We start from the raw sequence: 26577 nt of genomic DNA, 5'->3' as shown, positions 1-26577 counted from the left end.
AGGAGCAGATTGAAAAGGGGTGAGATGATTGAACTCGCCTTTATTCCGTGGTGTGTCCTTTGTGCCAGGCTGCACAGTCACTTTGATGCTATCTCTGTCAGTTGAGCCGCACACAGCGCCTTGGGTGCCTCACACAAAAGAATATGATGCACCACCAGAGGACCTGAATGGGTTTTCCATCTATTTTCTGAAAGAGTGGAACTCTGCCTTTGATTCACTTTGAGTGTCACTCATTATCAGAGTACATCATCATAGTAAAAGCCTCAGTAATGTATTTAACATCGTCACTGAATACAACTGCCAAGTGAATTGTGCTGAATGAAAATGACCTGGCTTTAGAGAAATTAAGAATTGAAAATTAATCCTTTTTCAGATAAATATATCTCGTATTTTGCAGATGATGTGGAGATCACAAATCAATGTTTTAATAATTAATATAGCCGTTAAAGTACCGTCTGAAAATGTGAGCGCACTAAAATCAAACACCCCAAATGGGTGAAAAGGTCGACTGCCAGATTGTCGCTTGTGAAGGAACAGTGATAATGAGAGGAATGGTTGTACCTTGCTTACAGAGGAGAAGAGAGGAGGCAGAAAGGAAGGAAGGGGTGGTGGAGATGGTGGAGGATGAAGAACATCTTATAAGGCTGCCATTAGCGGACTAATTCACAAAAAGAGACCTTTGAGTGGGTGGTTGGATAGTTGAGGTCTGATCAAAACCACCATTAGCACAGAAATAAGCTGCAAATGGACCAGGGAGGAACACGGTGCTTCGACTAAGCACAACGAGACCCACTTCGCAGCACATATGCTTGGTCTGAACATGTCAAGAGGCTGCTGGACAAAATAACAAAAACACTTGATCTAACGTAATCCCGGTTACGACCACCGCCGCAGAAAAAGAGGGGGTGGGGAGGTTAGCTCGAACGCCAGTTAGCAGCATTTATCAGCTATTAAGCACGTCTGGCAATCAACACTATGTACGAGCTTTCACAGCAACAATTTTCAGCCTACCACTGAGATGGCAAACCATCAGCGATCTACTCACAACTGTCAAAAACACTTCAGCATGACAAGTGGAGCGGCATGAAAAATCATGCGAACGTATGTCCCAGACAGACACATACACACATCTAACCAACAGAGATGTGGAAGGTTGACAATACAGCACTGACACGTGACATAATTGAACCACTTTCTGCGATCGGTTTTAAATTGTAAATGAGTGACTCAAGTGATTGTGTGAACGTTCTACACCAATTTTCTTATCGTGCAGACAGATTTCGTGCTTTGTAAGTTTTATTGTTTGTCTAAACGTTGGAGTTATCCTGCGTACACATGGGAGCCCATGCAAAAAGAGGGAAGTGTTAAACAGCCTGTACAAATGAGGGCTGAATAAACTTCGTGAAAGAAAAACATCTTGATTACAGTGTCTGCATCTTTATGATTGAATATGAAAATCGACATACTATTTTTCATGGGAACATCTCTGCAATCAAATGTGTTGTTGTGTTGGAGTGTGTGTTTGCAGATGGAAAAAAGATTGCACAATTAGGTCTCCTAGTGTGTTTTGCATTGTAGTCTATCCATAGTTAGTATATATTAATTTATAATCCCTACTGTGCAATTCCATAACAAAATCCACAGGATTCTAGGTCAATCCTCTCCAAATGAATTTCATTTCATGGCTGAAGTCAAGCCGTGATTAAATGTTAGACAATTCCACTGGAATACCAGCACAGGAAGAGAAGTAGCCCCTCTAAACCTCTCAGGTAATTAGATGGAGTACAATAAAATGGCAATTTCTGGTTCCGCGCTCTGGGGATTAGGACCATGAGGACAGCAGAAGGAAGAAGAGACAGTGACTCTGATGGATACTCCTGTCTGGGAGAGGGGCGCTACTCCCAATGTTCTTCCTGCTGATTGATTTGAATGACTGGGAGAGACTAGCAGCGCTATCTGTGTGGGTGAGGTCTTATCACTCCCTCGGCTGTCTAGCCTGCTGAACGCTAGTATATTTTGAAGAGAGGTAGTCAATAGTGGTGGGTGACGATGTAGTGAAAAAAAAATGGCTGCTCCAAAGATGTCCTACCACTGCTCCAAAATAGTTTTGCTCTGATAACATATGTGCTAAACATCTACTGTTTGTCACATAATACCAGCATTCTCTATTAATAATGTACATATAATTAAGCTTTATAGATCACTAGATTAAAAAAATATGCATGAAGGCAGATCCCATGTGAGAGAGCTAAACATCTGCTCCTCCTGAATTATGTAATGTAATGCAAATGTATTTTCATATAGAAAACTCTGGGGGCATTAATGGGATCCCTAATCCTGACTGAGATGCAATAATCAATGTGGTAAATATTAATGTTCAGATCCGATTATTGGAAAAAGTGTCTTGCTTGACGTGAAAATTGATGATTTTATACATATCTACATACATATCTGAACTGCTTTCAATATACATGTAAAACGTACACTCACCAGCCACTTTGTCCGGAACAACTGCTCATTTATGCAAATATCTAATCAACCAATCATGTGGCCGAAACTCAGCGGATTTAGCCATGTAGACATGGTGGTGACGAGCTACTGAAGTTCAAACAAAGCAGCAGAACAAGAGGAAAAAGGTGGTTAAAAGACTTTGAATGTTTCTTGATTGTTGGTAGCAGAAGGGCTGGTTTGATTATTTCGTAAACTGCTGATCTACTGTGATTTTCCATGTTACAACAATCCAAAAATCATCCAGTGAGCAGCAGTTCTCTGGGCTGAAAAGCCTTGTTGATGGCAGGAGTCAAAGAAGAAAGGTCCGACAGCTTCAAGCTTTTTGAAAAGGCAATAGTAACTTAAATAACCACTCGTTACGTCCAAGGTACGAAGAAGAGCATCTCTGAACGTACAACACGTCGGACCTCGAAGCAAACAGGCTTCAGCAGCATCTGAGATGGTGGGAATGGGCTCAAGTTTGACAGTGGAAGATTGGAAAACTGTTGTCTGGTCTAATGAGTCTCCGTTTCTGCTGTGATATTCCGATGTAGGGTCAGAATTTATGGTAAACATGAAGGCATGGTTTGATCCTGTCTTGTATGAAGATTTCAGGCTGCTGCTGGTGGTGTACTGGTGTGGAGGATGTTTTCTTGGTGCAGTTTGGATCCTTTAATACCAACTGAGCATCATTGAAACACCACAGCCTACCCGAGTATGATTGTTGACCCTGTCCATCTCTGCAAGTCCAGAGTGTACCCAGCCTCTAATAGCTATTTACAGCAGGATAACACAAGTCACAAGGCTCATATCATCCCAGATTGGTTTCCTGAAAATGACAATGTGTTCACTTAACTGAAATAGCCTCCACAGTCACCAGATCTCAATCCAATAGAGTCTCTTTAGGATGTGATGGAACGGGACATTCACATCATGGAGGTGCTGCCTACAAATCTGCAGCAGCTGTGTGACGCTATCATGTTTAAATTATCAAAATCTCTGAGGACTGTTTCCAGCAGCTTGTTTAATCCTACCACCAAAAAAAAGAGGCAGTTCTGAAGGCATAACTGAGTCCAACCGGGTAGCAGCAAGGTGTACTTGATGAAGTGTCTGGTGAGTGCATAACACATACAGCACAGACTAGAACATTATTGACATAATACTTCATAATTTTGTGTTGTTTTTGCGGCATTTGTGCACAACCGAACCGAACTATTGTCTTTAAACAAATAGAATAGAATAAAAACAGAATAAGAATACTGAACTGAATATAATAAAATACAACAGAACAGAACAAAACTCAGTAGAACACAACAGAACAGGGAATAACTGAATATAATAGAAAATAAAATAGAATAGAATAGAAAAAACAGGACAGAACAGAATATAATATAATAGAACAGAGAAGAAAAGAAACCAATAGAATAGAATAGAATAGAATAGAATAGAATAGAATAGAATAGAATAGAATAGAATAGAATAGAATAGAATAGAATAAAACAGAATAAAATAATAATAACTGTATTTATATAGCACCTTTAAAAACAGAGTTTACAAAGTGATCTATAGAGAAGCAAAGCATAGTCATACATAACGTCAATACCGGTAAACATTTAAGAAAACAGGAGGTAAAAAAGACCATACCATAAAGGTAATGAATACAAGAAAACCAAACAAATAACCAAAATAGAATAGAATAGTGTTCTTACTGATGTGTACAGATGGCCCTCCCCATTCATGGCGATGTATAACCCTGTCTTCACGGACTGAATGGCGACAACTCTGAGGCCCACAGGAATAAGGTTGAATAAAGCTGGAAAACACACAGGTAAAGAGGCAAACACAAAAATATCACCAAACATCATTAACACACACACACGGTCCTAATATTAACTAAACATGAAATACAGAGGGAGGGGAAAACGTTAGAGCACAATTCATCATCTGAATAAAAGCTGCCGATCATTAATGCTTCACAAAGAATAGATGATGCAATTGCTCACTGTTGTATTTGGGTAATGGCTGAAGACGAATTGCAGGCTTGGCTGGTGGACGCGACTAGTCGAGCATAGTCTCGGCCACCCAGCGCTACCTCAGAATCAGTTGTAATTGGTGCCACCGCTGGTGTGTGGCAGATTTAATAGCACCTTTGTTGTTGTAGCAGACTCCTTGGGTCTGGGAGGTAATGGCTATTGTTTGTACTGGTGAGAAACAACAGGTCTGGACTGGCTGTGACATTAAGTATGTGTGGAAAGGAGAATTAAAGGCACATAATAACCTCTGCAGACCCTGTAAGTAATTGATGTTGGCCGGTTCGTAGCCTGGGAGACAATCGGTGGGGGATAAATGTGCAATCATTGGATATTTTTTTTTTTTTTTTTGGTGACTTCAAATTCAATTTTGGTCAATTTTCAAAAGTCTAACGTAGAAACAGTCGATGACAGCACCTGATCAACTGCGCACACTATCTATGATGCTCACTGTTTCAATAACTCCCTTCAGCCTCTCAGACGTGACATGTGCCACGTCTCCTCATGCTGACAGGAGTAAGTGACACAATGTGGAGTGTCAGGCTAGCGTTAGCACCAAGCACTGGAATCAAATTAACCACCTAGCCTGAAGTGCAAGAGGAGCAGTGCCAGAACAAGCTAATAATACCGTTCTCTCCCCGTTAAGCCCACTGTTTCCTGGTCCACTTTCCCTCTCGGAGAAGGGGGACAAATCTCTGTGATCCCGTGGCGGCATTTTAAGAAGCCAATTTCGCTCCAATGACAAAAAAATTAGAGGATAGCCCGAGGGTTTGAGGAGGGTGACTGTAGGGTTGACGGCTCATTTTCTGCAATCTAGAAACAGGAAGTAATCCTCTCCAACGGTTACATTTTACGGTGTTTAAGTGTAATTCAGTCTGCAAGTCTACTAAAAAGGAAACTACTGTATATAATCAAGGTTTTAAATGATGAGAGTTTGCTGGGAAATGGTTCACCATGTCCTCTCTTAGCCATTTGTCGAACATTTTTCACACACCTATCAAATGTTTGACGTAAAAGTCCGACAGATACGGTCACGGTACTCACAGGAATTACTGCTGTCATCCTTGGTCCCATCAAGAGAGCCATCGGGGTTCATTTGCAAGTAGTATCCCTGCCTGCAATATAACCTGGTCACTATACCCTTGAGCTGGGGATCTGCAGGGAAGAAAAAGAGAAAGAACAGGGAGAATGATTAGGAGTCCAACAGCAAACCAAATTACACTTATTATCTTAAATAAAAGACAGGATTCTTTACTGTAATATGTTGTGTTTTGAGGGTCTTTACTGCCAAACCCCATGAAACAGTGACAAACTAGTGTGGCTCTTTTCACAGGCAAATCCGAGCGCTAACTTTCCGGGCACATAAGCCACATCCTGCTCAGAGATAGACCATCCAATTATAGGCGGCAGAATTAATCTGTGGTCGCCTGACTCCCATAATGAACCCAACAGCACCCTCTCTGGGTCCTCAGTGTGTAGGATGTGAGAGTGTCTCGGCTCTGTCTCTTTCAACTGACCCTACCGGGGGAATGAGCCACATATCTACTCTAAATAAATCAGCACCGTGGTTGAATTGCCCGGAGCCGCCGCAGCTCAACGAGTCATGTTGTAATTTAGTTGGCATTTTGTGGGATTGTAATAACGTGACGAAAAGTGAAAGTGAAAATGTAAAAAGAAAAAAAAGAAAAAAAGTATGAGACTGAAAAGGACAGGTTTTAATAAACCTGTGTGTGGGTGCATATTGGGATGTCTGGGGAAAAATATTGCTTGTGCCCAAGCAGTATGACAATATTTCTTCATCTGTGTGCGTGTGTATGTAGGCGTGTGTGTGATATTGGGGTCATGTACCATCAACATTAAACTTATTGTTGAGACAGCCATCACACCAGATTTCATTCTAAGAAAGCCCTGGGGCGGTGAACAATCAACCTCACCTGGACCTAAACCATGTTCCCGGCAAGCTACTGTGTGCGCGCGTGTGTGTGTGTGTGTGTAGGTGGGGGGAGGGGAGGTATGTGTCATAGACAGAGAAAGAAAAGAGAGCGAAGGTGGCCACAGAGGACAACTCAAGAGGTCTTGCAGAGGGCAGAGTCAGACTTTTTTTTTTCTTCCTGTTGGCGTGCAGCTCAGGGCATTCTCCTCTGAAATGGCTTTGCCGGGTGACGGCATTAGGCTGCTTTGAGACCTTTTCCCCGCTGCCTGAAAGGGGCAGAAAATGCCTCTCTGCCGGTGCATCCAAGCAATACCGCCACGGCATTCACCGCTTTGTTGCTTCACCAGAACAATGAAAAGGTGGCTACAGCAGAAGCTGACTGTCGGTGCCTCTGCTGTGCGTGATGCAGGCTGACAGGACGGTGACAGTATCTCTCTGGTTTACAATAACACTGAGGCCAGTCAAAACTGTAGCAGCTATTCAGCCTGAGACAGATGTCACTGAGCAGACATCATCCTCTGTCCATTTACTGTTTAATACCTGATGAATGTAGAATACTACTGGCATCCTTTTAATGTCATCCGTTATCCTTTATATATATTTATTAAACAGTCTCATGATGAATAAAAACTGAGATAAAATGTCAAAATGTTGACGTAAAACATCAAAGGTGCAAGTTTCTCCTGTAATTTATTTGATGTCTCATTAATTTGGTTATTACGATTTCATTTATCCTCATTCATTTATATTTTTTTCATCTTTTGGTAGAAATTAACTACAGTTGGTTCATAAAATGTCGGAAAACAGTAACAGTTTCTAAGCCCATTGTGACACCTTCAAATGTCTTGTCTTGCTCAACTATTCAAACCTCAATTATTCGATTTACAATGATTTAAAAGGAAGAAATGTAAGCACATTTCTGGTTAGAGAAGCTGAAACAGACAAACATCTGGAAATTTAGCTTAATACGTGACCTGAACGACAGAAAATTAACCAACGTATCAATTCAGTTGGAATTCAGTGTTAAAACAAAACAAAAAAATAAAGTCTAAAGTAAAACAATAGAAGACTGCAATGGATCCATTTATAGAAGACTGAGACACTCAAGAAATACTGTTTGTGCTCAAGCAGCGCAGCAATATCTCTTAACTTTCTTCGACGAGTAGACTAACTGATTAATCCACTAAATATTTCTGCACTTCTGTACTTTGTATTTCAGACAGTATTGCATCAAAACGATGGTTGTCAAGTCACGTTGAAGCTACTAGAGTGGGAAAAAAACAAAAATTGAAATCCACTACTGCCTTTTTTGTAGCGCTCTCAACAATTATTTTCAATTTAATCTTAATTAATCAGTTATGGTTTCAAACGAGCCAAAGTGTGTTACGCACCGGTCAGTCCTACAGGAGACTGTGTCAGTGCCACGTTTTGCCTCACCGAGGCATGAAAGGCATGACCGTGGTCAAACCAGAGGGTCATGTGATGGAGGTCATGTGACAAAGTACAAAGATTGATGAAGTCAGAGTAGTGAAAAGGTTGTGGGTGGTCGGACGGAACAAACACATGACTTTCGCCTGGAAGAAGGATGTTCAAGTTTGTGAGAAAGCAAAAAGTCGACGTGGAGTTCTTTTAAGTAAGTTATTTAACTTTGGTACCGCATGTTAAGTAGCTTAAATGACATATGTGACTCGACTTATGTAAAATTATTCATTTTGGCCCAAACCATGCTCCTTTCCTAAACCTAACCCCGTGGTTTTTGGTGCCTCCACCGAAGGCACCTCAATTTCCACACCTTGTCGAGGCAAAATATGACACCGACACGGTATCCTGTAGTGGCCTGACTGGCTTATTACACGCTTTGGCATTATACCAGATTGTTGGGTACTTGGGTACCCTGCAGATACCATACAGTACAACATTTAGACCACACGTAGAAAGTTCCTATAATCTAGTGACAGGAGGGGAGATATGCGAGTTCTCATACAGCAGGGAAACACGGTCACAGACACTCACTGAGCACATTGTCAAGAACACCACAACTAATACTGGGCTGGGCCTCCATTTGCTCTTGCAGCATTGTACACACATTTCCACATGGATTTTTAATGAGTGCACAATTCCCTTGAGCAAATACTTTTTGTGCAGATACAAGAAGTTGGTAAACCCGCCATCGATTAATGACGCTGACCAGCATTTAAACATTGTGGGGGAGTGAGATTGATTTTGAAGACAGATCAGTGGGGAGCAATCTGTAATAATTAAAACGGCGTAACTGGTGGCTGGCTGCGGGAATTCTTTCTGTATGTGTGTGCGTGTGCGTGTCCGTGTGCGTGTGTGTGCGTGTGTGTGTGCGTGTGTGTGTGTGTGTGTGTGTGAGAGAGAGATATACTGGCTTGCACGCCCCAGGGAACACAGCCAGCATCACATGATTTATAGCATGATGGAAGAGCCAAGTTCACCGCACACACGCACACACACACACGCACACAGATTTCCCCTCTAGCTTCGATCTCCAGTTATTCTGAGCAGCAACCAGACTGAGCTGAAAATGTGTCGAATTTTACTTAATTTGTCAAAAATTAAATAAACTGAAATGAAAAAAAAAAAAAAAAGAACATGTGAGATACGTCTCAGTAATATATGACTCCATCATGTCTTCAAATACCCAGTGCATTATTTATGACTGACAGTTTAACATCAGACATTCATGTATGCTTGTGCATGCATTAGAGTGACATAATGGCTTTTGTAATTTTAATAAAGCTGGCAACCCACTGATGCAATGCAGGTTTAAGGTCAAACTTACTCATGGTCAATAGATGGATTTATGTTAATGTATTCTCTTTTTTTACACCACAAATATTCGCTGTTATTTTTGTACACGTGTCTATAAAACATTGAGCATATCGAATATTTAGTAAGTGGTGCAATATAAAAAAATTAATAAAAATCAACGAGAATCAGTGGAAGAAAACGAGAATAGAAAGGGTGTTAGCAAAAATATAAAAGGGAAGGTTGTGTGCTTTTAGAATGACAGCGTTTTCAGGTATGTCAGACAACCTTGATATGGTGCGTACACTCTTTTAAAACAGAAACTGTCTTGAAAATGTCTGTGGTATTCCCTAAGTGGAAAAGGACTTTGACTCATCAATATTCTCCTTCTATAACACATTCAAATGGTGAAACAACACTGTTCTATTGTCACAGATGGAGCATCCAGCCTCTACTCTCATTGGACTTTCCCACTCGCACTGCTATTGTTTTTTTGTTTTTTTTACAACAGTAGCACTGTATGTTTCTACATGCCACTTCTTTGTTTCTAGGGAGACCGAGTGGTGGCTTGGCAGCAGCAGGGGGAGTTTCCTCAGACAACGACGAGCACCAGAAGCAGAAAAACCTCAAATTGTGTTACCTTGCTGCAGAAGTCTTGCCTACATATAAATCAAACTGTCGCAGATGGGTTGTGATTATTTATTTTGTTTCATAACTGGCCTCTCCACAGCTCCTTCATTCCCTTTCGTCCTTATTGTCTTTTGTGTCCTCTGTCTGTGTGTGTGCAGAGACACATGTTCAGCTCAGTGCGAATCGAGCAGAGCACGTAGTATAAGGAAACACGCACACACGGGCACAGCTGCAGCAGCAGCACTTGTAGACTGCTGTCAGCCCTGCCCTGTCTGACCCACTTTGGATGTTTCTGGAAAAGGAGAAGGGCTTTTCCAGCCTGCGAAGGAAAAGCCCCTCTACAGTGTGTTACTTCTGGCCTTATGTACAAGGAAGCAAAACGACAACGTCGTCACCCCTTTCCCATTTCTCTTCTATCAACAACATCTCTGACATCTCGCCGATAACTCATCTGATACAGGCAGCTCTGAAAGCTGACTGATGACGCACTGCTGTGTCCCGTCATGCTCTTGAATAAACAGCCAAGCTGCAGGAGATCTTTCATCTCGCACCGGCTTCTAGATCATCAAAGCTAATCTAATGGTCTGATCTATGTAACATGATCTAATGATTTATGGATCTAATCTAGAGAGATAATTAGAAACAGGGCAGTGAGATTATGGGTGAGCCCAAACTGGATGCGTCCACCTCAGCTCACTTACTGGGTTTTGACTGTAATAGGATTTGCAATTCACATCTAATCCCTTAAAAAGAAAACAGGGTGATCCCTGGCTCTGCATCTGCTATCAAAATGCATGGATAACTTCAAATTAAAGCTGATATGAGAGACACAACTCAAAGTGATGCCGACATATTCCTTTGGGTGTTGGAGGAGGACAGAAAATCCCCATCTCATTATTAGACCGTTATATCTACAAAATAAAATGATATAAAATGAAGAATGGGTAAAGGTGTACATTGTTGATAGTTACAGTAAAGTTTTGGGTTTTTTTTGGACCGAGATGCTCCGGCTCAGAAACACAAAGGATGTCAGTGCAAATCAATGCAGCCCATAAGAATAGATAATCCACTGTGTCTCTCACAAGATCAATACTCAAAGCCGGAAGGAATACCGGCTCCTTAAGAAACCCCCCAATTCCCTCATTCTGACACGTCTCAGCGGGAATCTGAATGCGACCTCAATGTATAATCACAGTTGGGATGGTCAGAAAGAAGCTCTTCTCTCTGCAGCCTCAGCTGTCACAGTGAAGCCATAATGTTCTTCCTCACCTGGGAAATAAAGACGAGCGTGGAAGCGTATCTGTGTTATCACGGCACATGTGATCGGTGGTGCATTCCTCTTTATTTACCCATCGGGGAAAGGAAAAAAAAAAACAACAACTCCTTTCAGGGTCTAATATTAAATTAAGCACACCAAACAAGTCATTAAGTCTTCCTAAGATGTGTGCTCTGGTGATAATACAGTGAATAACAGGGGAGAAAAGAGAGGGAGGAGCATAGGGTGAGGGTGAGCAGGCAAACAGTGGCATGTGCAGGATTTTCAAGCCAACCCCCCCTAACAGCAAAGCCTGATCTCACTTGGTAAAGATTTCCCTAATTCTCATGTGAGTATGAAAATTAATGAAGTATATTCCAGCTGTAATGTAATGTAATGTAATATTCCCATTAGGCCCTTTAATCACAAATAGTACAACATTAAAGCAAGAGAAAACAGTGTAGGCTCTGATTAGAAGCTTCAGTAATGAGGACAAAATTCCCCTTTTTAAAGAGCTTTCCCCTCTTCATTGTATTTTCATTTGAACCGGAGTTTATCTCATCTTCCAGGCAGCATGCAGGTCAAGCTTTTTGAGGCCTCATGACACAGTTCACCAACACTCACTGCTGCCACTCTTACCGTGGATTATCATCACTATTCTGAGTTGCTGTAGAAAATGGCCATTCCAGGTGTGATGTTGTCATTTTAGGGTTGCCAGTTCAGGTTGACTTAGCATCCACATTTCTGACTCACAGATTTACTTGTGCCAACCAAAACCGAGCGTATTTGCACCCACATCGTACTAAGATACACACCACACCAAGAAAAATATGTCATCTTACAGCCTTTTCATGTTTTCTTTTTTCTCTTGACGTGGCAAGACATTAATTCGAAAATGACAGCATCGTCTGTCCACGTCTGTGGTCTGTGGGGACTTCCGAACGCCACTGACAATTCCCAAAGAAAAAGATTGATATGCAACAAGCCAATTGAGTCACACACACACACACACACACACACACACACACACACACACACACAGATTGTAACACTTGCACACTGTGGGCAGAAGTAGCAACAGCAGCCTGGAGGATAGCCGATAATAGCTCCATTCTGATGCACTCTAACCCATGTCCAGATGTGTCCTCTATGGGCTATTATATAGATCCTGTTTTACCGAAGCAATTTTTAATCCATGTAATCACCAAGGGCTGGTGAAGGAGACATTTCATTGTGTTGTTCAATTCCATAGGATGAGAAAGACTCAGTGATCAAAATGGCTCTCTCAATAAGAAACACAGCTTCTGAGTGCTTTCAACAACAAACAAAATGCAGTTTGTTAAATGAGGAGGCCGTTAAAGGATAAATTCTGAGCAGCATTTAATCAGCTGGAGTTATAAAATGTGTGATGCAACAGGTTTGATACCTGATGATTCAGGGAGGACCATGCATCCACCTTCTGTCTTTCACTAACAAGGGGAAATAACTGGAGTAATTTATTTCCTAAATGAATTATCCTAATTCCTTTTTGTAAGAAAAATTATCCTCACTGCTGGGACTGATTCCAACAGTGAAATAATTGTTGACTGCTCTTTAACAATCCCAGGTTGCCACATTATGGCAAAAAGTGCTCCTGACATTTTCATAATTGGAATGAAAATGAGCTGGAGCAATAAGAGGCCACTGGCCCCCCAAATTCATAGCATTATGTGAGAAAAGATTATGTTTGAAAGGCGTATCCTCCATTCCGTGGGAGATATTGACCTTTTTACTTGCATAGAAATGAGTTTCATTTCTGGTTCTTGTGAAGTGCTGATGCACTAAGCACTTCAGCGAATTTTCTATGTGCTTCATAACGATCAGGCCCTTTTCAGAATCGCGGAGGTGACAGCTCGGTAAACCTGCCTAAACCATTTGGAACAACTCGTCAGGAGCCTGTCAGCTACCTGGGATTGCATATAAATCTGAGGCAGGTTTGTTATTTTCAGCCAGCTGGCCAATATACAGAAACTGGAAGCTTTCCTTGCCTCATTTTTTTTTTTTTTTTTTTTTACGCACGAAGGTGCAATTTGGCAAATCAGCGTGTTAAGTAATGAGTTTTTTTCTTAATTTGTGCTTTAACTACACAGGTGGCAATGGTGTTACGTTAGTTATAGGCCTAATTACGCTATCAATCAGTGGTTGCATGTATGCACATGTTTACACTGAACCCCAAACGCCATCAAAGCAGGCACTTCACACACTGAAGTTCCCCAGACCTTGTCTCCGTAGTCTCCGCTTCCTGAGGCCGAAGATGCGCACTTTAGAGAAGATGTCGACCAGGTTCCCATTGCAGAGCCCCTTGTTCTTGTTGGGGCTCTTTCTCCGTCGGTTGGTTGCCGGTCGGTCCAAATGCTGCTCCCGTGCCTGTCTCTTCTGTCTGATCAGCCCACTCGCGATAGCAGCAGCCATGGCTCAAAATGTCACAACTGCACAGGTCCAGTCTGCACACGGAGCACAGACTACACAAACAGCCGCCTCTGAGAGCTCGCAGCCCGGGTCACAGTCCCATGGTGGCGGCTAAGTGGTCCGTTCCGTGATGTCAAATGTCAAATATATATTTTAGAAGCTGGCTTTCTTTTTTTTAGTCCAAACACTACATGATAATTGTGATATTAAAAATCAGCTGTCAGTCGAAAATTTTTTGGACATGATGAAAAAATGAGCTCAGTTCATGCGTAATTCCATACATCAATGACCACAGCCTTGATGAAGAGCTATGCCAAACTCACGCAGATTTCGGAGGATTATTCATACCTGCACGGTGTTGTGTTTGATCATTGTCTGTGAAATCGCCTCCTTAAATGTCCAACACCGGCTGCAGCGTCCTCACGGCAAATTCACCCACTCTTTCCTCCTTTCACCCTCCGTTTTCTCCTCCTTCTGCCAGACGAGCTTGCTCTATTAGAAGTCGCCGTTTAGGTTGCGGTGAGGACGCCTGTGCATGTGCGCCGCCAGCAATTAAACAAATGCAGACGCCTCCTACGAGGACCACAACCCGGCTGAAGGCACAGCAGCCCGGGCGAAGCGAACTCCAAGTTTGCGAGAGGCGATCGGCGACAGGAACCCCGCGATGACTGATCTGGAGCCACACGTTTGGAGATGCACAGAAATACGCAACCGTAGCAGAGTGGAGTTATTATTTGATGCAGCAAGCTGAATTAATACCAAGTTATATTCCAACTAGCAGACGATCTGTCGGATAATGTTCTCCAAACATATTGTCTTCACTGTATTCCACATCACAACACAAGCAGTTGGTCGCGATAGGAGCCAGGGAGGAAAAAAGCATAACCAAAGCTGATCTGAGTCCTGTGGAGATGACGTCTGCATTGTGTGACAAGCTGCATACAAATATACAAACTTAAACCCCCCGGCGATCAGCACACAATGCGACCCGGTGCATCTTTTTTCCCTAAAGCCTCCTGCGTGGGAGATGCATTGATGTCGATCAGTGCGTAATGAGAATAAAAGGAAAGCAAGAAACGCCACTGACAAACAGCGCAATTTATTTTCCCAAGCTCAAAAGAGAGAGGGGGAAGAAGAAAAAAAAACACGATAGGAAGTGGTGGTCACTCGTTTCAGTCTGTATGCCCCCAGATCAACAAATCTTTCCCATCAACAAGTCACCACTCGTTAGTACACGCATGAGTGAGGAGTGAGGAGGATGCCTCCCCCCGCCCGCCGTCCCACACTCCCTCCCTCTCGACCACCAAGCCCTTGCTTGAAGGGGAATGAGCAGAAGATTGTAATCCTTCAGTTTGGGCTCTGCAGGATACATTTGCTTTAAAATTAGACATATCCCTGCAGAAACAATAGAGCCACACCTGAGGTGACAAAGTGCAATTTCTGTATTTGTTTTTCCCTTCATATTATAGCCAAATGTGCATAGTTGAAAATGATACAAAATAAGAGACCCCAGTAGATTACTATAACTCTTTGCTCCATCTAACGAGACAAACAAGTGTCACATGCTGTGTGATAAAGGCGCGCGTTCATATTGTTTTAATAACGAGCTATCCTGGCTGAGCTCTCCGCTGGCTCCGTGTGGTTTCAGCACCACGGACAGCACCTCTAATTTCAACCCCGCACACTGATGATGGAAGGAGGGAAATGTTTTCTAGAGTCGAACATTAAAACCTTCACTTGATCGTCCTCCACAGACTGCGGGATGTCTCGGGTAAATCACAAGCATCCGAGGTACACTTTGCCCCACTCCATCCACTACCTCCACCTCAATGTAAATGCTGAATCGGACTCGTCTGTTCCACACAATAAACGCCAGTGGAAGACACAATATCATTTTTCTTGATTTTAGGGGGGTGAATATCGTCGAAGTCTCAATCACAGGCACACTGAAATTAAAACTCAAGAGAGCCATCTGCTGTTTGTGGTTGTAATTAAACATTTGGGCTCGCAGAGGGACTGGAGCGCCGTTTTGCATTGCCCTGCCGTGGTGTGCGTTCAATTCTGCGCACGCCACACACACCTGTTGATATCCAGCTGTGAGGATGAACGAATTTATAGAATGGATTAAACTGGAAAACACACAAGAAAAAGTGTCTGAGAACAGATGTTATTTACAACAGCTGAACAGTAGAGCGAAAGCTAGTTGTTCCTGCACGCCAGATGAAGAAATACTCCCACATTAAAATGCAAACAGAGTTCCAGCTAATCACCGTGGTCACCAGACTACTAGGATCATCCATATATAAAATCACGCTTATGTTTGGGCAAAAAACGCTAGGTGCATGATAGCACCGCACTGTGTCTCACATTCTGTGCATGAATACAAAGTTTATGTCCCGTGGCTGTTCAGGAGCCTCCCGCTCAGCAGGCGCTGTATAGGAGACATGCAGTTAAAGCTCCAACCAGCAGCGGACACTGTCAGCTCAACAATGGTCCCACAACAGCTCGCAGAGCAGCACTGTCGGCTCTGAAACGGAGAGGGTTTCTATTTTGCTTCAGTGGATAATCGATTTTTCTTCAGTCCTCTGGGGCACTTTGCATCGTTGCACTGTACAAGCTGTGTACTGTAGTCAAAGCTCAAAGAAAAATAGAGGAGAGTTGGACATTTTGGAATATTATCATACATTTTCTGCAGTTATTTCAAACTAATAAAAACTATTAAAAAAAAATCACCATTTGGAATAATAGTTTTAACAAATGGCCAAAAGAAAGCAAACATTTTCAATATTATTATGTTTGTTTTCAACAGAGAACTGTAAATCAGCCTTAGTGTGCTTCCATAGTTCAAGCGTTCCCATAAATTCTGCAAATGTGGTACAAAAAAGAAGAAAACGCTTCACTCTGGGCTGGATCAGATCCAGAGGAGAGGCCTTGCACTCTGCACGCTTTTATCTTCTCCGTCACACAGCATGAGCTTGACTGCATGGATAGTTTTCTCCTCGTAGCACAGACATTCACATGCAAAAGTCTTATCACAGAACACGCTGGAGGAGCAACAATAATCTAAAGTCTAAACCAGGAGTCCCATCAAACTCAACACAGCGCAGGGTGTCAAAAACCGTGTCGAAACCCCGTCACACATTCATTCATGAAGCAAAACGAGGGCGCACATACCTACATTTTTTTTCCTCCTGCATGTGAATTTATGAGAGTCCATGGCAGTCCCATTCAAAGGCCCTCTAAGCCAAGACCTTTTCCCTGTGACTTGTAATGCCCCCATTTATACTGCCCCTTCTAGGATCCTAACATGGTTACCTGACAGTCTGCCCCGAGCTGTTTACATTAATTTGTTCACGGAAACCTTGAACACTTCATTTGTTCTTTAAGTTGGTTGAGAAAGGCAGTTAGATTAACACATGTGGACACTTTGTCTGGAGGCCAGCTACGAATGCAATCGGACTAAATGTTGCCTTGGCAGGGAGGAAACGCAAGAAATTAAGCAGTCGCTAAGACGACAGACGACTCACATGAGCTTCTACACCTTTATCATCAAGGCCTTGTTGTCACAGAATAACGCCATTTCCTGTATGGAAACACGGCAAGCCAAATGCACTGAGATTCGATGAAAGCAGAAGCTGCAGAGATTTCAGCCACAGCCTCATCAAGTCGGAACATTTAAATCCAATCTCCTCAGAGGAAATTAAATTATCCGAGTTAGATGCCCTGCTGCCGAGGCAAAGCAAATGTCACCCTACAGAACTGGGGGTAAACAACCCATTTGATTATTGCTATTACACTTTGCTTCGGGCCGTGTTCTTTTATCACCCGTCCTGATGGGAAAAAACAGGCAAGCGGGGCTCAGCACTTCTCAGGCCCAGAGAAATAAAAGAAGCTTAACTTGCCGGAATCAAATTACACTGCATTATCAAAGACACCGAGTTAATTTAATTTGAGATGCGTAATGATTTTGCTTAGCTGGGATTTATGTAATTTCTCTTTCTCCCCTGTCTTTCTCCTCCTCCCCGTACTTCTGCTGTTTAATCACCGAATATCAGGAATCCATCTCCTGAAGCAATAAAAGCTTAGAGAGCCGGCTGTAAGTATCTTACAGTGGTTGTGTATGTGTCTCATTTGTTTTGATGAGTGTAACACAGTCTAATAAAGACAGACGAGAGCACATAAAGAGCTTGTAAGGGGGGATGAATATGAAGAGCTTTTGTTAAGTGCTCATGAATTAAGAGTGCATGATACGGCCCTTGAGATGTATTAAGGGCCAGAAAGTTCATGGAGTGATGATCTGAGGACCAGGAAAGTCACGACCCGTTTTCAGAAATGGCAAACGAGTATACAGAGAGTTATTATAGTAAATAAATGTATCTATATTCAAAAATAACAAAGATGACAGAACAGGGCTATAGAGAATATTTTATTTAAAATTATTTTAAAAAAATTATTGTGTAAGATTGAACATGTTCACTATCTCGGGTTGGCATTTTAGCAGCTATCAAGCAGAGCTAAACACAAGCTGAGGAAATTTCAGGTACAATCAGCTGTAAGACCCCTTTATACAAATGTCTTATTTGTCACAGGGTGCATGTATCACAGTGATTTCCAGTCATTAGACTGTTTTTTTTTATTTTTATGACTAATAAAAAAAATTTAGTGCCCCTCAAAACTCTCACCCAGCCCCCCTGCTCTACCTGTTTTACATCTGCATTAGTAGGACTTGTGCCGACATACTTTGGCAGCGTTACCGTTGCACAAAGTCACAAGATCATACCTGCTACACACAACCACCAATACCATTTCTTCACCAAATTCAGAGTCTAACCTGCTAGTATGACTTGTGCCTATATTGAACATCAAAACAAGAATAATGTTGAAAAAAATGTGACAAATATAAGGATTTCATTGAAGAATTGTACTTTTCCTCTAGTTCACTGTGTCCCCTCACCACCCCTTAAAATCACCTTGCAACCCCCCAGGTTGGGAAACCACACTTCAGTCCCTCCCCCACTTTAGTAAATTCAAAATATCTACTAATCAAGTAAAGTAAAAAGTATGAATTATTTATAATGTTCTCAAGGTTCACAGGCCACAAAATTGATGATTAAGACATGAGAGGAAACGATTATGTCTATGCTGTACTTTTTTACACTAAGGTCCCCATATAGTGAGTAGTGAACAATGATTAAGTGAATAACTTCAGTCACAGCTAATATGACATGAAGGCAAAGTATTAAAATCCTGAACGAAGGACATTGTCATGACTACTGCCCTCATTTGTGAGGGTTTCCAGCAGCAGTGTGATAACACGAATGAATGACCGATCAATAAGCAGTCTTTAAGTGTTGCTTTATAGCCAAAAGGATCGCTCGTGCTACAGTGTGAAAGAATGGTATATTTCCGAAGGAGAGACACAACCTTTAGAGATATTTAGTTTCAAACGAGTTGAACAGCTCAAACATAAAGTCTCCGCTCGCAGACCTTTGAATAGCCAGTTCATCATCTCCTGCAGAGTGTCATAAAATCATTTAAATGTACGTCGCACCGTCGCTGCAAGGTATACTAAATATGCCACCAGAGAATATGTATAGCCACATTACAATATGTCCCTCTGTTGTGAGCGTGATGGAGTGCTGCCCTTCCCCAGGGGATGAGATTAGAGTGGGCCTGAGGTGCCGAGCTCGCCGACAGAGACATTAATGAAACACGGTGGCTTCAAACTGTTTGCTCCACTTACCAATAGCCAACCCCCAGATAAAAAAAATAAATAAATTAAAATGCAGTTAACCCTTTTGTTGCTGAACTAAACAGAGTAAAACAAAATCCAGTCCTGTAACAGAACAATTGGGACAGAGGAAGCTGGAAAATGAAATAATTGGACATAATGTCAAGTTGGAGGTCAAATAAAAGCATTTTGATTGAACTGTTGTGATAAAGCTGATGGGAGCTAATCAGGTCTTGTTGCAAATATAACTTTGGAATAAAAGGTCACTTGGTAAAAAAAAAAAAAAAAAATTGATATCTGTGGCTGAGGGCTTTGCTGCCATGAACTCTGCCTTTTGAGTGGAATTGGGCACAAGTGGTGATCAGACAAAGCCATGTGGCCCCCACCCAAGCAGTGATTGGTTAAATACTAAATAATAGCCCCAAATCACAACCCAGTTATGTGGTGCATAATTTGAGAGGCACCAAAATGAGGGTCTCTAACGTGAGGGAGGAGACGAACAGAAAGAGAGTGACGCAAAATCCAAAGTAAGCGATCAAAAGTCAGACACGCAGAGGCAAAATATACTGTCACAATTTACCGGGGAGTCAACACAGTGGTCACATGGTCTCTCTCTGCCCCTCTCTCTCTGGATTTCTGTCTTGCGCGCGCACGCACACACACACACACACACACAGAGAGAGACACACACACACACACACACACACACACACACACACACAGAGCTCCATCCTCTGATCCTATTTTAAGTCTGCAGCAGTGATGGAATGTGCCTTGTCAGCAGCACTGCAGAGTGAGGTTCCTTGGAGAAGCCCTGGGCAATGTGGGAGAATATCAATTAGTCCAAACCCTTCTGGCATGGCCTGCTTCTGGAGCTGAGGGCTGACACAAAGTGTGTGCGTGTGTGTGTGCGTGTGTGTGTGTGCGTGTGTGTGCGTGTGTGCGTGTGTGTGTGTGTGTGTGTGTGTGTGTGTGCATACTTTATCGTTTGCTTCTCTCTGAGGTAGTGTGTCTGGGTGCATGAGTGTGTGTAGGTAATGCAAAGACAATGTGTGTGCCCACTTGGAAATGCATAAAGTGTATAGTTGTGCAGGTTCATGTGAATAATTTCCCGATGATGGTGAGGGAGCTGGATGTATTTCAGCGCTGGAAAACTTAATCGAATGGTAATGAGGGGGATGTCAGGTCAGGTCAGGTCAAGCTCTGTGACTTCAGCGATGAGATATGGAGGAAATGAGGGCCATAAAAGCTGCTGTGCATGGAAGAGGTATCGGTTTGGTTGCGTCTGCAACATGCAAACACAGCACAGTGTACTTTACAGGAAGGAGGAATATTTTAAGACAATAATGCCTATTGGTCAAAGATATTCTTTCATGTTTCTTTTTAAAGACATAAAACTGAGTCACTGACCTTCAGGTGAGGTCAGTGTTTTTTTGTTGTTGTTGTTGTTGTTTTTTTAAAGCTGGCTCTCTGTCAAGCTGCTGTCCACCGATGAGTCCAGATGGGAGTGCAGGTTGAAGACGACCACAGCTCCATCAGGATCAATGACTACCTTTGACAGCATTACCACTACTGACAGCTCTTACACTCTACTTTCAAATACCACACACGCACGCACGCACGCACTGTGTCCTCTTTAACGCAGGTCCTCTTTAAAGAACAAGCCCTAATCAAATAGCATGACAGAGGAAGCAGCATACTGACAGGCCATAATATGTTTTAGAGGAAATCCATTCTTACAAACACACACACAAGCAGTTTGTGTTTTCTGAAGGAAAGGTTGCTCCTTTTAACCCCAATTCATTAAATTAAACACACACCATACCTGCTAACCTGATTCTAACACCTAACCAAGACCCCGAATGAAACTCTAGCCATAAATCTAAACCGTCACGCGGACTTGACCAAATAACAATAATGCACCTTAATGTTCAAACCTTCAAGGAATAGTTTGGCATTTTGAGAACCACCAGATAGACACCACTACCGTGCCTGTACAGTAAATCATTTGGGGTGTTGTGTGCTGGAAGATGCTGTGCCAGGACCGGCGACCTCCTGGAGTTTCTGCTCATGGTCTGGTAACTAGTCCAGGCCAGAAATAGTCTTTCACAGAAATGCAAGTAAAATAACAAATAACTGCGTTCACACTTTTGTTTTATACGGATTAAACAAAAGAGCTATAAAGTGCTAATTGATTAATACCCGTTTTATTTTCAGTCTCCATGCAAAGCTTACAGCTGACCGGCTTATTTCTGATATCAGCAACAACTACAATAACTCAAAAATGCAAACACACCTTATATGACGGCACGACGGCTAAATGTTGAGGTAAAAGCAACTTAAACTGAACAGAGCTGCGGAGCAGAAGCAGCACACCTTCCACATTACAGGAGAAGAAATCTGAATTCACGGTTCATTTAAAAATAGTTTAAAGGAGCTTCATATTAATGAACTACTGTACAGGGGGGTTGGGGGGGAGGCATAACCATGCTTATAAACTATAAAAACGTCCTTTATGACAAGATGACAGATGTCCTCTGGTTAATGAGAGAATCTCAGCCACAACCATAAAAATTACACCACCATGAAATATTCGGCAGTTCATATTGCTGTTATTTTAATGTTTTCCTGCTTGTGTTCTTTTAAGGTGCGCACATATGATATGCACCATAGATCTCCAATGAGCCACGTCAGCCCCCTCTGACTGAGAGAACCAATAAAATGTTCCCCAAGAGACAATGAAAGACTAATGATGTTTGTAATGACCAAAATAATGGTGCTAATCGTCATTAGCCAGAGCTGCACTTTTGGCCGCGGTGACTCTCGTGGCCCTGAGAATAAAGATAGAAAGAAGAAAAAAACCAGATGAAAAGGCTGCCACTACAGAAGTAATGTGCATGTGCACAAGGGTTTGACTGCGAGTTAATGGAGGTGACAAGGAGTGCTGTGATTAGTCTGAAGTGACGAGGTTAATACTCTCGTATGACAGCAGTCATTACGACACACTCAGACAGCCATTAACACTGTCACAGATCAAATGTTACCACGGCTCCGAATACATCAAACACGTCCGCGGTGTGGACTGCAGTGGCAGCGTAGGGAGTCTCATCCCCGATACAGAAAATCCATTTGAGTTCAACTTTATTCAAATTACAAAGAAAGGTACAGTTTCTACGCATCAGTCCTGTGATAGACTGATAAGTTGTCCAGGGTGTGCCCTGCCTCTCGCCCCCGTGACCCTTGAGGATAAGAACATAGCTAATGGCTAGATGAACAGTTTAAGACAACATATCTATGTGTTGTATTTCCCATATGTCCTCCGTTTAAAGGTCTGGTGTGTAGGATTTAGTGGGATCCATCCACAAAGATGATCATGTTCTCATTAGAGTATAAATCACATGAAACTAAGAATCTTTATTTTTAATAGCTTAGAATGAACCTTTTATATCGACATACCCTCCAACCTAAGGCATCATGTTGCACCGCCATGTTTCTACACGAGACAAACCGAAACCCGGCTCCAAAAGGACTTTCTTGTTGTTTGTACTCGTTCTCACCACTAGATGTCACCAAATCCTACACACTGCTCCTTTAAAAATGAGTTGGGTTTACATTTAAACAGGCTGCTGTACATGCTTTTTGTTCACCACATATCTCCAGCTGTATCAGACATTGTAAGCATTAGTTTGTATTTGACTGTAGATTATTTTATTAGTCTTGCTTCAGTTTCAGTAATTGTAATATCTTTGGTCGGCACATTTACACACGTAGCCCACACAAACTCACCAACACAAACAGTACACACACATCTACAAGACAGACACCTAAAACTACTCCAGGATGTTTGTCCTTAAACTCAGAAAACATCCTCATACAGCACATTTTCTTTTTATTAGTTCTCAACAAAACTGGGCAACAAGAAATTGTGAATAAACCAATCACCTAAATTATGGAGGCCACAATTTTGTTTTTATAAAAAAAAAAAAAAGTTGAGTTCTTTATGACTTCGGTGTGTTTAGTCTTGTCTGTGTACCTCACTGATGGTACGGTGTGCTGCATAAAAATGTTAACATAAGATAGACTGCTTAAAACCTTTGTATATAAAACATATTTTAGAGATATGATACTTCTTAAAGAGGCGTTTTGAGGTACCCTCATATTTACACTTTGCGGTTAAGTGTGTATATGCAAACCCTGGTCACTGTGCAGCAATTAGTTTCTTAATGTTCTCTTAGTTTAAAAAAAAATTAAGCTCGTTGATCTTTTGAAAAAAAGTTTTCAGATGAAAGAAATCGTGAGGACCAGCTGGATTTATGGGGCAAAACATAAGAATAATGTGTTTAGTTAAGGCAATGCCCCATTTGCACTAACCAGCATGCCGTGTTAACTCATTGTAATTTACTGACATTAGAACAGAACAGTTAAGATCACTATGAAACCTACTCTGATGAATGCGATGCCTCTTGAACCAACACTTAGGGAAAATAGCCACTTATGTTGCTCACAGTATAAATCATTATGCTGATGTTGCACGAAGGTAGTTGCTAACTTATTAAATTGACATATACGGGTAGAATATACAACACTGTTTTCAAAAAAGTTAGAATGCTAAAAATGTGTTGATGTGAAAGAGTGTTGCTGGCATCACATTGAAAATGAGAAAATATTTTCCAAAACACAATAAAACCTCTTAGTTTCAGGGTTTGATATGTTGTCTTTCATCTATTTTTAAATCAAATTTTACATCGTTTATATTTAAACAGCGACCTAAGTTTTTGGAAAACAGACTTGCATTTGTATTTATTTATAAGCATTGCTGTAAAATAGGGCAGAATAAACCAAAAAGGATCATTCTGCTGTGTCGTCCCTGGCCAGATGTTGCAACAGTCTCCGTAAAAGTAAAAGTAAAAGCAAGCAAAAGGGGGAAAAAAAAATGCAAAGATGAAAACAGTTATTGAAATTGGGTGAATGCAATGACACATGATGAAACATTTAAGAAACCGATAATGGTAATGCAGCTAAAACATGACAACATTAAGCAATATCAAGCAAATATATTCCATATGAAGCATGAAAAGAATCAAACAGTTCATGAAACAAGCAACAGGACTGCATTAAAGCTCATTAAGAACTGTAAGTATTGGTTGAAACAAGCAAACAGTAGCCAAAGAAGCATATTAAGAAAGCAACATGAGAACATTAACCGGTGTGCAAGCAACACGCACGTGAAACGGCTCATGAATCACACCGAGAGAGACTTCACACAACACACGAACCGCAACGTAAAACACACACTAGCTCAGTATTTGGAGAAACAACAGAACCAGACAGACTTGACGTTAACAAAGCAGCAGCAGCAGAGAGGAAAACGTTTTGTATTGCTGGAAGATTTGATTATCAATGAGCCACTGTTTTAAAATGAGAACTGAATGACTGGTTTGATTTGAATCCTCTGATATGTGATCTCCACTCTTGTGAGGCTCCGACGACAGCCACTTCTTCTGAGTATGCAATAAAGCAGTCCCCTCTTGTAATGCCTTGTGTAATCCAATATGATTTTTTTTTTTTCTTGTGTGTAGTTTAGTCGTCAAGAGGGGAGTTATATGTTTATACCGGGCCTTTCAAACTGTCAAACATAAAAAGTGCATTAGGTGTATAATTATCCAGTTGTTTTGGGGCTTTTCTGCAGGCTTTCCAACATACCGTGATGTATGCACGTCGTGTCAGCTTCACATAAATCTGCACCCACGGAAGATTGACCTACTTTGCCTCCTGTTGTTTTAAAATGCGAATGTAAACTCAGGTCCTATTTAGGTGATTATTAGTCTACTGTCATAATTTACTTGCTTTCAAATTGCTTTACTACATTTGAGCCACTAGAGAGCAGTGCAGAGCTCAGCAGGGCACTGCTGCAGGACTACAGTGTTGATCAAGGAAAGGCAAACTGCTCTGCACACAGATTATTTAGCGCTACACTGTTATTTTCCCTTTAAACCCAGCCTTATAGTCGTGTAAAAACTAAAAGACTTCTCAATAAATGGAACCCCATCAATTTACAACGCAGCAAACATAGTGTATTAAAAGATCCTGCGAATTAAACATAGGCTCGATTTCTGGAAAAGTAACTGTCATGTGGGTGTGTTGTCCTGAATTTAACCACTATATTTAGATTTTAAATGTTCAACTGCACTCAGACAACTATCCGTCAAAGCAATGGACAGAACTGAAACTAAAGGTCTTTTCAAAGAATAATAATTTTTTTTAAAAAGAAAAGAAAAAAGCACTTTTGTTCTTGAGACGACCAAGATGCCGAGATGCCCTCAAGTGGCCAAAAAAGGCTACATCACTAAATGGTGTGTTTGGACACGCGAGTCGGATGATGATAGGTCCGCGTGTCCAACTCTCTGCATTTTATCAAGTTCATCTTTCTGTCAATCACTACCCATACAGAATGCGACAACATGATGAAAGCAGCAGTAAACTCCATGTGCAGTTGTGACCCAACTAGAGGAAGTGAGGTCACATTGTGAGCGGTAACTAATATTAGAGTGAGCAGTGATAAGCCATAATCTGATTGTAGGTTTCTGGGTGCTCCAAAACACTTGTGACATATAGATCAGAGCCTCAGGACACAGTTTCCAATCGCAGTCAGTGGTGCAGTGCTGTAGGACAAACTCTGGTCACAGCTGATTTGAAAAGGGGAACACAGCTCGATGACCACAGTTGGCGTCGTGTTCATGTGCTCTGGATTAAGTGTAGAAATCAAACGTTAACCTTTAGCGATCAATCACTTACTCTGCAACTAAACTGGGTCAAAATAAATCACTGATTATTAATGGCACAGAATACACTACATCAATGCGAATGAGAGCAGTGTTTTAAAGACCTTCTAGAACCTTAATCTTTACTGTAGATGGCACAGGTTAGAGGTCTTGGCAGAGAACTGGGTTGTGCATGTCAGCGCAGGTGATAAGACAAAGTAGTCTGACACAAAAAGCCAGTGATGCAGAAAAGCAGAGTGCAGAGACTCCGCACAACAGGCAGAACAATACTGAAATCAAAGCCTAAACAACATGCTTTCTGCTTAGGCCCGAAGGGCCTAATTAACATATATGCAAATCAAGATAATGAAATAATAATGATAGAGATGTAGGCTTTATTCAGATGGAGGCATGATTACCCAAAGCTGTTTTTCACTCCGTGTTAAAATGACATGTAAAAGAAAAGAAAAGAAAAGAAAAAAAACAACCTTTCAAATAGAGTGTTTCCTTTGCGTGTCGGCTGTTCG

General features: G+C 41.7%; 1 protein-coding gene across 4 annotated transcripts in view; it reads right to left on the bottom strand.

Annotated features, from left to right (window-relative positions):
* The window catches only part of fgf14 (fibroblast growth factor 14), a 100352-nt gene that overhangs the window by 22549 nt on the left and 51226 nt on the right, over nucleotides 1-26577 (bottom strand). For 2 of the 4 annotated variants that reach the window (XR_011311249.1, XM_069706970.1), the window contains exons 2-3: nucleotides 5565-5675; nucleotides 4200-4303 (exon numbers count right to left, since the gene is read on the bottom strand). Coding sequence is in view for 3 of the 4 variants with exons in the window: in XM_069706970.1 (XP_069563071.1) it covers nucleotides 4200-4303; nucleotides 5565-5675 (215 nt within the window). In the remaining variant the exon portion in view is untranslated. Of the gene's footprint in view, nucleotides 1-4199; nucleotides 4304-5564; nucleotides 5676-13368; nucleotides 14721-26577 lie in introns of those variants that run through there. The other 2 variants (XM_069706971.1, XM_069706972.1) reach the window with 2 other exon arrangements.

Source organism: Brachyistius frenatus, unplaced genomic scaffold, assembly GCF_029030835.1.
Source record: "Brachyistius frenatus isolate BFR_SWC_R1_liver_20210118 unplaced genomic scaffold, ASM2903083v1 Contig_66, whole genome shotgun sequence".
Taxonomy (NCBI): Eukaryota; Metazoa; Chordata; class Actinopteri; family Embiotocidae; genus Brachyistius; species Brachyistius frenatus.
The sequence above is the reverse complement of the archived record's forward strand: the minus strand, read 5'-3'. Positions and strand labels throughout refer to the sequence as shown.